Source organism: Lithobates pipiens, unplaced genomic scaffold (genome assembly GCF_037356315.1).
Source record: "Lithobates pipiens isolate NorthernLeopardFrog02 unplaced genomic scaffold, aLitPip1_a1.2 Scaffold_19, whole genome shotgun sequence".
Lineage (NCBI taxonomy): Eukaryota > Metazoa > Chordata > Amphibia > Anura > Ranidae > Lithobates > Lithobates pipiens.
In genome coordinates, this window is record NW_027507764.1 from 131,082,535 (window position 1) to 131,095,188 (window position 12,654).

The 12,654-nt window shown below is 41.9% G+C and overlaps 1 protein-coding gene across 4 annotated transcripts in view; it reads left to right on the plus strand.

The window, feature by feature from the left end:
* The window catches only part of SNX13 (sorting nexin 13), a 223,398-nt gene that overhangs the window by 199,935 nt on the left and 10,809 nt on the right, over positions 1-12,654 (plus strand). For 3 of the 4 annotated variants that reach the window (XM_077491268.1, XM_077491270.1, XM_077491269.1), the window contains 4 exons: positions 1,593-1,664; positions 5,850-5,995; positions 6,182-6,250; positions 12,225-12,337. In XM_077491268.1, coding sequence (XP_077347394.1) covers positions 1,593-1,664; positions 5,850-5,995; positions 6,182-6,250; positions 12,225-12,337 — 400 coding nt within the window. The remainder of the gene's footprint in view (positions 1-1,592; positions 1,665-5,849; positions 5,996-6,181; positions 6,251-12,224; positions 12,338-12,654) is intronic. The other variant, XM_077491271.1, reaches the window with a different exon arrangement.

Below are 12,654 nucleotides of genomic sequence, written 5' to 3' on the forward strand. Positions count from 1 at the left end.
TGATCAGAGATTTTTAGCGGGACTGTGGCATTGCAGCGAACAGATCGGACACTTTTGACACTTTTTTTGTGGACCAGGGACATTTATACAGCGGTCAGTGCTATAAAAATGCACTCATTTACTGTATAAATGACACTGGCAGTGAAGAGGTTAACACTATTCATTATCAAGGGGTTAAATGTGTTCCCTGGGAGGTGTTTCTAACTGTGTGGGGATTGGACTGACTGGATGAGGAGAGAGATCGCTGATCACTAGGAACAGACCATCTCTCTCTACTCCCCCGTCAGAACGGAGATCTGTTTTGTTTACATTGACAGCTCCTCATTCTGGCTCCCTGTGGAGTGATCGCAGGTTGCCGCCGGACATTGTGGCCACCGGTCACGTGCATCGGCTTGGGCACGCGTGCCCCCACTGCATCCATTGCACGAACTGACGTACAGCTACGGCGATTCGCGCAATAAAGCCAACCTGCGGCAGTATAATGACGGCTGGTCGGCAAGTGGTTAAAAAAAAAACAATTAGCTGTTAGGAACGCCAGATTACACTACGTGTGAGCAATAAACATTGGCAGTTTTTACTGTTGTCATCACAGGGACAGAAAGTAAGGAATACGCTTCTGAATGGAGTAGCTGAAAAATATAAAAAACTAGATTTATTTTTTTTTTTTTCATTTTTTTTTTTTGAAGTTTTTATATAGGGACAGTTTGCGGATGTCATTCATTGCATCTACTTACAGACATAAAGCACCAGTGATAACAGCAAAACAAACTAATCTGATGCAGCTTGTGGAAACATGTTATGTCTATGTCCTGCTGGAAAAGGAACAGAAATGCCTCTTTTTATTTCCCTTATAACAGCTTCTCACAAATACAAAGAACTGTGGCATGTAAACACACATACCATACAGCATGTCTGTCTAAGCACATCAAAAGGCTGTTGTGAGATAGTCTAAATAGGGCCAACATGATGTGATGCATGAAAAAAACAAAACCTTTTTTACCTCTCCTGAATGAGTCAAACGCTCCTTCATTAGTTTCTCATGCACTCCCCCTCCTAGACCCTGCAGCTCACAGTGAGTGGGTTTCAGCAGCAGAGTCATTGCTGTCAATCCAAAAAGCAGTGGGCAGAACTAGGTTTGACCATGTGCTGATTGACGATCTACAGGCCTGTGAATCAGCTGTGACAATGCTCATAGCTACACCCCATGCTACGTCTTCTCCAACTGTAATGCAAGCAGGCACAGCCTACGGGGGTGACACTGCTGCTCTGAATTCATGTGCAGTGCAGCTGCGTTGTCACCCCATCACATGAAGCTGCTTGAGGTTGACTTCAGTAAGAGGATGAATTATATTTGTGGGACTTTTCAGGGGGACTAAGTGATCATTGAATTAAGTGCTGCGGCACATATTTTTAATAGGAGCCTATAGTTCAATTACCGTACTTTTTTCTTTTTTTTTTCTTTTCTTTTTTTTTTATCAGTTTTGTCATTATTCATAATAGTCAGCCTTTATTGCCAGTATATCCACAAATATTTTTACACAATTGTATTCTGACACTTATCCTTATGTGTTTATGGTATTCTTACATTTAAGGCTCCAATTCTTGTACCAAAAACTGATTCAGATCCTGAACATTGTCGAGTGTCTGCACAGCTGGATGACAATGTGAGTATTATTGTGTGTGTGTGTATGTATAAAAAATATAATATATATATTTTTTTTTCATAAACTACTGCTGTTATACAGATTTCCTAGCTGTTCATTAGTGTAACTATGGATGATAATGGCGTGCTCTGTGTTTTACAGCCTTCCTTTAGTGACTAATAACTGGGTAAACATCTCATGTAGTCACAGGCTGTTGCACTTGTTGAAATAAAAGTCCCATTAGGCATCACTGGCTTGGACTTGTGTTCCCCACACAACTTGGAAGAAAACAAAGACACACACCTATATTCTACACATTCAGTTAGACAAGGTGCTAGAGTAGAGCTTTTGCATGCATACAAAGAATGTGTTACACAGACATTTGACAAGCTACCAAATTGCTGAGGAGCATAAAGGCAGGCCATAGAGTATGTAATTCTCTTTCCTTGCACCATGAGTAGAAGGAAATAAAATTGCTTGATTTCCCCATCAACACAGTCAGTATTGAGGGGGATCTCTCCTGCAGTGCTATTGTTCTCTGCCGGCGGGATGCCTTTTCTTCCAGTAGAACACAAATAGTGTTGCCCACTATAGCTGGCAGCACTAAACGTTCAGGAAAAACCTGACAGGCTCGTTGTACACAAGTCTATCAATAGATCAACTTGTGTACAGCCCATGTGCAGAGCCCATCAGGAAGTCGGCACTGTGCTGCGCTAATCACAGGCAGTGAGACATTGTCCTGATGCGCGGCTGCATAGGTCGGGAAATGTCTCACTGCCTGTGATTAGCGCAGTGCCGACTTCCTGGCGGGCTGGGAGCACGCCGGAGCTCATCCTTACTGTACATACACTACTAACATGCCACATTCAAAAACTATGCACTGTAATTTGCTACAGGTTTTTACACTACATTCATGTTTGATCTCTGCCGCCAGACCTGAATTATACATTTAAGTGTAGGGTACTGAATATTTGGGCGGCACAGTGGTGTAGTGGGTAGCACTCTCACCTAGCAGTAAAAAGGGTCGCTGGTTCTAATACCAACCACGACACTACCTGCCGGGAGTTTGCATGTTCTCCCTGCGCCTGCGTGTGTACTCCGGTTTCCTCCCACACTCCAAAGACATGCTGGTAGGTTAATTGGCTTCTGTATAAATTGGCCCTAGTATATGAATGTGAGTTAGGGATCTTAGATTGTTGGCTCCTTGAGGGTAGGGATTGATGTGAATGTACAATGTATATGTAAAGAGCTGAGTAAATTGATGGCGCTATAGAAGTACCTTTTAAATAATATAAATAAATTTCACACCTTGAAAAATTACAGTGCTTGCCCTCCAGCAGCTGTGGAGAATGGAGCAGCTCTTGATTGTTATAGAAGATGTGATAGTTTTCCCAGTATCTGAGAACACGCTATTTACCGCTCACAGAATAGGATCGGAAATCTTTTATCTTTGACTAGAACTTACAGCACAGAGATTATTGGTGATTATATGGATATTGGTCATCGTCATAAATCTGCACCTGTCCTGCACTGTGGATTTTTATATGTCACATCAAAGCATTCCATATTATCTTCCTGGACATCCGCACACTGTTGTCACTTTGATAAATGCCTTTCTATTAAAGTCCTTTGAATTGCTTGTCACGGCTGTAAAGTGATCAGGTGCTTCATGCAGTTCTGCCAGTGTTTCTCATCTGTACATTAAGGTGTATTCGGAGCTGCATACTCTTGTAACATATTGTAAAAATTGCAGTTATGTTTTAGAGGATAGTTAGTGGGATTAAAATATTGTAAATTAAATAATTTGATAATACAGGATCTGCAACGTATTGTTGTACCATCGTAGTCATTGACAAAAGTAGAAGTTTGGATTTAGGTTGATACCATTTATTGGCGACCTAAATAGATTGTATGCTTCAGAAGCTTGCACTGCAGTCTCTTTAGTTATCCCATTGGTGTAACTGCATAGCAAGCCAACACATGCTAAAAAGATCATACTTGGAGAATATGGTGTTTTGGTCTCCTTATAAAGCCTGTAACATAGGGTGTAAAGGGCTATTATCATGGAAACCAATTCTACTTGAGCTTTCCCTTTCTTGCTGACACTAGAAAATTAAGACACATATGTCTAGTAGTTTTAGACAATTGCTTGCTATTTCTCCACCAAAATGAAAGGAAACTATAATGGTTATGGGTCATTTGTTTAGGGTTCCTCTTTGGCAAAGGATTCCTAGAACACAATTTTTTATTTTTTATTATTTATGGAGAAAAAAAAAAACAAATAAAAGTAAGGGTGCATTTATACTGCATGCTACATCTTTGGTGTGCTTTCAGAAAATTCCCCAAAAATGCCCCATCTTATAAAAGTCTATGGGAAAGTGCAGGTACACCGCACTGCGGGTGCAGCATAGTAGTGTGGAAGCGCCCTTGCTGTTTGCTTCTCTCTATCTGATTGAATCCTGAGACAGAGCAAAGGTGGGAAAGACAGGATGCATAAGCGCTCCTTTTTTTTATTTACATGGATAAAGATGCCCTTTTGGTCTAATCAATATCCCAGGTATCAAATTATCAAGCAGCTGTAAACAACTTATTGGTTTGGCCCTTGTAACATGGAAAGCTATTCTTCATCAGTGGATTTACCCAAAATGCCACCCCCAACCAGCACATTATCTATATCAGGGATCATCAACTTGTGATCTGCCCACCTTTTCCTGTTCATCAGCTATCTTTTAGTGTTATGTGTGACCCAAGACATTTCCTCTTCTTCCAATGTGACCCAGAATGGTTAAAACTTTGGACACCCCTTAAAGAGTCAAACATGTAAAAACAACGCTATAGCTTTACGTTAACCAGAGTAAAAATGTATAAAAAATTATATTTTAAAATGTTTTGTTTTCTTTCAAGCAGTGCTCACAGGATGTATAAACCCAAGAGCAAAAATATAATGTATTGCCCCTTACCAGCCCTTAGCCTAAAAAAATAAAATAAATACAGCCACAACATTTAAGACCATTTTTGACAAGTACAGAAATTACCTGTCACCTTTGCCAGAAATGCAATGTCCTTGTCCCTTTCTGTGAGGAAGTCCAGCCAGTGTGCCAACCATGGCTTCCTCCATAAATACAGTTGAGTTGAGTGAGTATATTCACCCAGGGACAGGAAGGGTGTTATTTTCAGGATTACCAGGTTAAAATAAAGAGAAAAGGCCTGGGAAAAAAACGAGAAATGTATGCCTGCATTTTTCATGCAACTGTCTAAATCCATTTAGGAAACACCAAGTATGGGCAGGGCAAATGTGTTTAGAGATGCCCTATTGCCTACTTGATTAGGTTGATCCAAGGTCTAAAGGGGAGGTAAATATTTTTTTAAATGTAATGTCCTTTCTGTTTTACATTTATACATTTTTATAATAAACATTTAAAGCGATATTAAACCCAAAAACAAAATTATTGCTGCCTACCAATACTTGAAGTGGCTGCATTAATTTTCTTCTGGTCTTGGGGTGTCTCCGTTCTGGATGGTGGAGCAATGAAGGTCCCTTTGGGGTCCCATTGTCAGCCTGGAGAGAGGGGTAGTGTTAGATGTACTAGCAAATTTACATGGACTTGACTAACAGATTAAATCTGAACTCCAGTTAAGGCTTTTTAAAGCCGAACTGAACACATCCATTTAACGGTTTCCCCAAAACCTCAAACACAGGTTGAAGGTAAAAAAACGCAGGTTGTAGGAAATAAAATTGATTAATGTACGGCTTGCTTTCATTAATAGATGCACTTTCTTGGTACTGTCGGCTACCTGGCTTCTGAGATTTGTCCTAGTTCCAGAGGCTTTTAGCAGATTACAATGCACACACCTTGGCACATAAAACTTATGTATATATTGGGCATTCCTAAGAAGACAGCTATAAAACTTTTTAAGACACCAATCTCTTCCTATCATTTGATGTCTTATGTTCAAGCACCTCAATCTCTGGCATTTTCTGTAACAGTGACTCTCCACAAAGGTTTGTGATGGTCACAAAATATAATTAGTTATGATCTACAGTCCTATAAAGGACTTGGCACACGATGCAGGTGTCCGGCTGAAAAAGAACATAAAGCACTGCTTTCCCATGTGCAGTTTGTCTTGTGTAGAAGATTGAGCGAATGGCATGTTTCACCATTGAGCGTTTAACAGAGATGTCATATAAATCTTTTTCTTTGTTAGGATGATGACAATATTCCGTTACGAGTGATGCTGTTACTCATGGATGAAGTCTTTGACCTGAAAGAAAGAAATCAGTGGTTAAGAAGACAGATTACCAGTCTCCTTCAACAGCTCATCAGGGCAACATATGGAGACACAATTAATCGGTAAATAGCTTTGTTTGAGTTTAATGTGTGTTCTGCCTCATCAGGCAGTTCACTAGACTTGTACAAGTTCCATGAAAAATACTCTTTTTATTATCACTATAAAAATTTACCATGCTTTACACAGCTGTTTATGGTAAAGCAACCTATGCAGCTGATTTTTCTTTTTTTTTTTTTTCCTTGCCTCAGAAAAATTGTTGATCACGTGGAGTCCATGACATCTCCTGATCAAGTAGCAGATTATGTGAAGCATTTCAGGTAAATTACAAGAAAAATAAATGACAACTGTAGTTGCGGAATGTGTGAGAAAATGCTATTCTGTAATCCTTACTTTAGCTTGACTAATTTCAAAGAAGGTTATGTTACAAAACAATCTAGGTGCTCAGAACATTATTCTACTGAGATCTGCTTCCAGTGCATTGATTATTGGAACTCATGCAAATGCACTGCTACTATTTACCCATTCATAATGTGCCTCGTAGTGATTTATGATAAATATATAGAGCTGCATTAAATTATAAAAAACAAAAACAAAAAAACACAATAATTAAGAAGAATGTCCACAAGTGATTTGACGAGAAATATTTTTTTCCAAACGTTGATACTCTTGATGTGCATCTTCACCATCCAACACTATAGAAAGTGAACTGTGCTTCAATGCCACCACCAAAGGCAGAAATGCCTGCTTACCAGCTCCAAGTGACACCTCGCTACAAGAGGTCATTTGCGCTTGTGGCTATAGCCCAGACAAGGCCTTTAACGGTTCCCGGAGCTCTCCTGTACTTAGTGAACTCAAAATGAATGTAGTAATGTGCCTAAATAGAATAATCATCCGCTCATCTGCTGGGTTGGTAGCTCATGATGTGACATCATCCTTGCCCTTCCGAGTGCACCCGAGACTGCCACCAACGCTTGGAGTCACCAGCGTGGCCAGAACCATTGCCATTCCTTGTGGCATGAGCTACCAACCCCGGAGCTGAGCGGATAATTATTTGAATTTAATGCATTACTACATTCATTTTGAGTTCACTAAGGACAGGAGATCTCTGGGAACCATTAACCACTTGCTTACTGGGCACTTAAACCCCCCTCAGTCCCAGACCAATTTTCAGCTTTCAGCGCTGATGCACTTTGAATGACAATTGCGCGGGCATACAACACTGTACCCAAATGAAATTTTTATCATTTTTTTCCCACAAATAGAGCTTTCTTTTGGTGGTATTTAGTTACAGCTCGGAGTTTTATTTTTTGCTAAACAAACAAAAAAAGATGCAAAAAAAAATAAAAAATCATGTTTTAATAGTTTGTTATAAAATTTTGCAAACGGGTCATTTTTCTCCTTCATTGAAGTGCGCTGATTAGGCGGCACTGATAGGCTGCACTGATGGGCTGCATTTGTGGGCACTGATAGGCTGCACTGGTGGGCACTGATAGGCATAGTTAAGGCGGCACTAATAGGCACAGATAAGGCGGCACCGATGGGCACTGATGGGCAAAGATGGGCACAGATAAGGTGGCACGGATGGGTGGCACGGATGGGCACTGATAGGTGGCACTGATAGGTGGCTCTGATAGGTGGCACTGATAGGTGGCACTGATGGGCGGCACTGCTGGGCGGCACTGGGGTGCAGCACCTTTGAGGCAGATTGTGGGCACTGTGGGTGGCACTGCTGGGTGGCACTGTGGGCACTGCTGGGTGGCACTGTGGGCACTGCTGGGTGGCACTGATGGGGGCACTTACTTTTATTAAGTGGGGCACTGCAGGGGGCAGATGGGCACTGTCAGGGGGCAGGTGGTCGCTAGCAGGGCTGGCCGTGATCGGGACTGATGTCCCGATCACGGCCGCCGGTGATCGGCTTTTTTTTTTCTCCTCGCGCTGTCAGCGCGAGGAGGAATAATAGCCGATTACCGGCTCCGTTATATCACATGATCAGCTGTCATTGGCTGACAGCTGATCACGTGATAAGGGGTCGGGATCGACCCCTTGCACGGATCGGTGATCAGGCGAGTCTCATGGACTCGCCGATCACAGAGCGCGCCGCGCGCGCCCCTCAGGGGGCGCGCAGGGCGCTCGTACACGGGACGACGTCAATAGACGTAGTCCCGGAAAAGGAGATCCGCGCTATAGCCGTCAATTGACTATAGCGCGGATCTCAAGTGGTTAAAGGCCTTGGCTGAGCTATAGCCACAAGTGTGAAAGACCTTTTGTAGTGAGAGTTCAATTGGAGCTGGTAAGCAGACATTTCTGCCTTTGGTGGTGGCATTGAGGCACAGATCACTTTCAGTGGTGTTGGATGTGGTGGAGGTGCATATCAAGAGTATCAACACTTGGAAATTATATTTATTGTCACATCACTTGGGAACATTCATCTTTATTATTGTTTTTTATGATTTAGCGTAATGCTATATATTTACCAACTTTCGAACTGTACATGTCTTTCAGGAGGATTGTTCCTTATAGTGTCTAAGTCATTGATTTAGCACCGTTTTTACGCCATTTTTCGTAGTGATATATTGCCAACAGCTTGTGAAGACCTAACAATCGCTACTATACCATTGGGCCAAAAGTATGTAGACACCACTCCAAATTACTGAGTGCAGATGCTTCCACTGAAGACCACTGTTAAAGCAGTATTATACCCAAAATAAATAGAAACACACTCTAGCCTATATATTTACCTATCAATACCTATGTCTGCAGTGGCAACAATCTGCAGGCTCAGGTACCTTCTGCAGTTTTGCCACCACATTGCACATGTTTCATCTATTTTTGAAAAAAAGAGCGCAGGCCAAGCTTACTCAGCATGGCCTGGGTGGTGTGTAGAACCAAGCAACATTTTACTCTGACATCACTGGTAAAAACTCCTGCCTTGGGGGAGTTTTTACTTGTGACGTCAGGGCGATGTGCTACAGCTTGGTCCAACCTATGCCCAGGTCATGAAAAACCAAAAAAAGAGTGCAGTGGTCACGAGACCTGAAAAACAGAAGAGACATATGTATTTACGATCTTTTATTTATATTGACATTTCCTACACTAGGCTGAAACAAGATCATTTGGGTTTACAGTTGCTTTAATTATGCTACAGCATTTTTAGGCCTGGGTTCCCTTGTGTGCACATTACCCTAAAGTGATTCTAAAGGCTGAAAGTTTTTTACTTTCATGCATAGATTAAAAAAAACCTTCAGTATGCAGCCCCCCTTATAGCTATTGGCTCCTGCTACGGTCAATCGCAGCCAATGAGGAGGAAACGGGGCCGAGCTGAGCTCTGTCTTATGGACATACAGGGCATGGCTCAGGAGTGAGTACTCAGCATGGGGGAGAAGCCAGGAGTGCTGGCGTGGAACCCAAGAAGAGGAGGACCGGAGCTGCTCTGTGCAAAACCACTGCACAGAGCAGGTAAGTCTGACACGTTTGTTATTTTTTTTTAAAAATACAATTTTTACCTTTTTTAGTATCATTTTAAGACCGCACAATAATTTTAGTGAATGTTCTGAATTTGTACACCCCCCCCTTGTGGCAGCAGTTTGAGGAAGGCTCTTTTCTGTTTCAGGATCACTGTGCCCCTCCAGTGCATAAAGACCCTTTTGGGTTGATTTACTAAAACTGGAGAGTGTAGAGGTGCATGGTAGCCAATCGGCATCTAATTTCAGCTTGTTCAATTAAGCTTTGACAAAAAAAAACTGGAAGCTGGATTCTATGCAGGGCTGCATCTGATTTTTCACTCTGCAGTTTTAGAAAACCAACCCCATTTTGCCAAGCTTGGTGTGGAGGACTTAGAGTGGCCTGTGCGGCCCCCTGACCTCAACCCTATGCAACATCTTGAATTGAATTGTAACACCTACTGCGAGCCAGGTCTTATCAATAGCTGAACTCACACTATCTCTTTGACTGAATGTGGAGGCTATTAGCAACACAAAAGCGGGATGTGGAAATGCAGCACGCAGAACTTCAGGTGTTTAAAATGCACTTGTACTTTGTCCATGTAAAACAAAGCAACCGTTGGAGAAAAAGTAGATGTCTGTCTCAAGCCAAGGCTTAGATGTTGCATCCAGCTTTTGACCACCTGCTCTATAGTGGCACAAGTAACCACCACCAGCTCTTTACTCTATATAACATAAGGCACTGAGCAGAATTTGACAGAGACAACATTTTGCAAGTAAGTGGCAAGTTTCTGAACTAGTTTTAATGCTGAACATACTTATAATGATATTTGATTGACCAATTCTGTGATAGTGCACTTAAAAAAATGCTCAATTTGGACACATTTGATTGGGTTTGCCAGCAGGAACTACAATGCCTTGAAAAAGTATACATACCCCTTGACATTTTCCAAATATTGTCACATTACAACCAAAAACGTAAATGTATTTTATTGGGATTTTATGTGATAGCCCAACACAAAGTGGCACATAATTGTGAAGTGTAAGGAAAATAATAAATGGTTTTCAATTTTTTTTTTACAAATAAAAATGTGAAAAGTGTGGGGTGCGTTTGTATTCAGCCCCATTTACTCTGATACCCCTAACTAAAATCTAGGGGAACCAATTGCCTTCAGAAGTCGTCTAATTAGTAAATAGGGTTCACCTGTGTGTAATTTAATCTCGGTAAAAATACAGCTGTTCTGTGAAGCCCTCTGAGGTTTGTTAGAGAATTTAGTGAACAAACAGCATCATGAAGGCCAAGGAACACACTAGACAGGTCAGGGATAAAGTTGCGGAGAAGTTTTAAAAACCGGGTCAGGTTATAAAAAAAATATTCCAAGCTTTGAACATCTCACAAAGCACTATTCAATCCATCACCTGAAAATGGAGTATGGAACAACTGCACATCTACTGAAACATGGCCGTCCACCTAAACAGACAGCCTAGGCAAGGAGAGCATTAATCAGAGAAACAGCCAAGAGGCCCATGGTAACTCTGGAGGAGCTGCAAAGATCCACAGCTCAGGTGGGAGAATCTGTCTACAGGACAACTATTAGACATGCTCTCCACACATCTGGCCTTTATGGAACAGTGGCAAGAAGAAAGCCATTGTTGAACGAAAGTCATAATAAGTCCTGTGGTCAGTTTGTGAGAAGCCACGTGGGGGGGGGGGGACAGCAAACATGTGGAAGAAGGTTCTCTGCTCAGTTGAGGCCAAAATTGAAATTTTTGTCCTAAAAGCAAAACTCTGTGCGGCAGGAAAATGAACACTGCTTATCACCCTGAACACACCCTTGTGAAACATGATGGTGGCAACATCATGTTGTGGGGAAGCTTTTTTCAGCAGGGACAGGGAAGCTGGTCAGAGTTGATGGCAAGATGGAGGGAGCCAAATACAGGGCATCAAGGATGAGCTCCGGCGTGTTTACACACTCCAAGTGCAGAGCCCGCCAGGAAGTTGGCGCAGCACTGCGCTAATCACAGGCAGTAAGACATTGCCCCGATGTGCAGCTGCAGAGACCGGGAAATGTCTCACTGCCTGTGATTAGCGCAGTGCTGCGCCGAATTCCTGGCTGTCTCTGCACGTGGAGTGTGTGAACACTCCGGAGCTCATCCTTATAGGGCAATCTCAGAAGAAAACCTGTTAGAGCCTGCAAAAGACCTGAGACTGGGGCGGAGGTTCAACTTCCAGCAGGACAACGACCCTAAACATACAACCAGAGCTACAATGGAATGGTTTAGATCAAAGCATATTCATGTGTTAGAATAGCCAAGTCAAGTCCAGACCTAAATCCAATTGAGAATCTGTGGCAAAAGCTTGAAATTTGCTGTTCACAGATGCTCTCCATCCAATCTGACAGAGCTTGAGCTATTTTGCAAAGAAGAATGGGCAAAAATGTCACTGTCTAGATGTGAAAAGCTGGTAGAGACATCCCCAAAAAAGACTTGCAGCTGTAATTGTAGCGAAAGGGGGTTCTACAAAGTTTTGACTCGGGGGCTGAATGCACGCCATACTTTTCACATATTTATGTGTAAAAAAAAAATTGGAAAACCATTTATCATTTTCCTTCCACTTCACATTTATGTTCCACTTTGTGTTGGTCTATCACATAAAATCCCAATAAAATTAATTTATGTTTTTGGTTTTTACATTACAAAATGTGGAAAATGTCAAGGGGTGTGAATACCTTTTCAAGGCCCTGTATAAAGAAAACTGTTCACCAAGCCAGCAGTAGTTCGGTTACCTTTTGCATTGTGTGTATCTTTGGTATGATAATTTTGTAACTCTCTAACTGGTTGCTGATTACAGAGACTCCTTTTGGCCAAATGGAATATTGGCAGAAACAGCCACCCGCCGAGACCGCAGTATACGAATGCGTACTAGAGTGGCAGGAAAAACAAATCTGCTGGGAATTATGCCAGGTATAGTGACCACAACTTTATCTTTTCAGCACAGCATTTACAAATGGTTATTCAAGAGCAAAAAAGCAATTAAAGAGTGTGTAAACCCAATATTTAATATCCCTGATATGTGCCTGCTGTACCATGTACTTGTTTAAAACATATCCTGTTCTCTTTGTATGGCTACTTTTTGTGTAAAATACCTGGTATTCCTGCCAGTCCCTCTGCTTTCCTTTTAAAAACTGACCACACTAAGGAGAACACACCATGCTCCTGAAATGATCAGGCTTGTTCTGGTACACCCCCACAGCACAGTATTTTACTGGGAAGATCAGTGT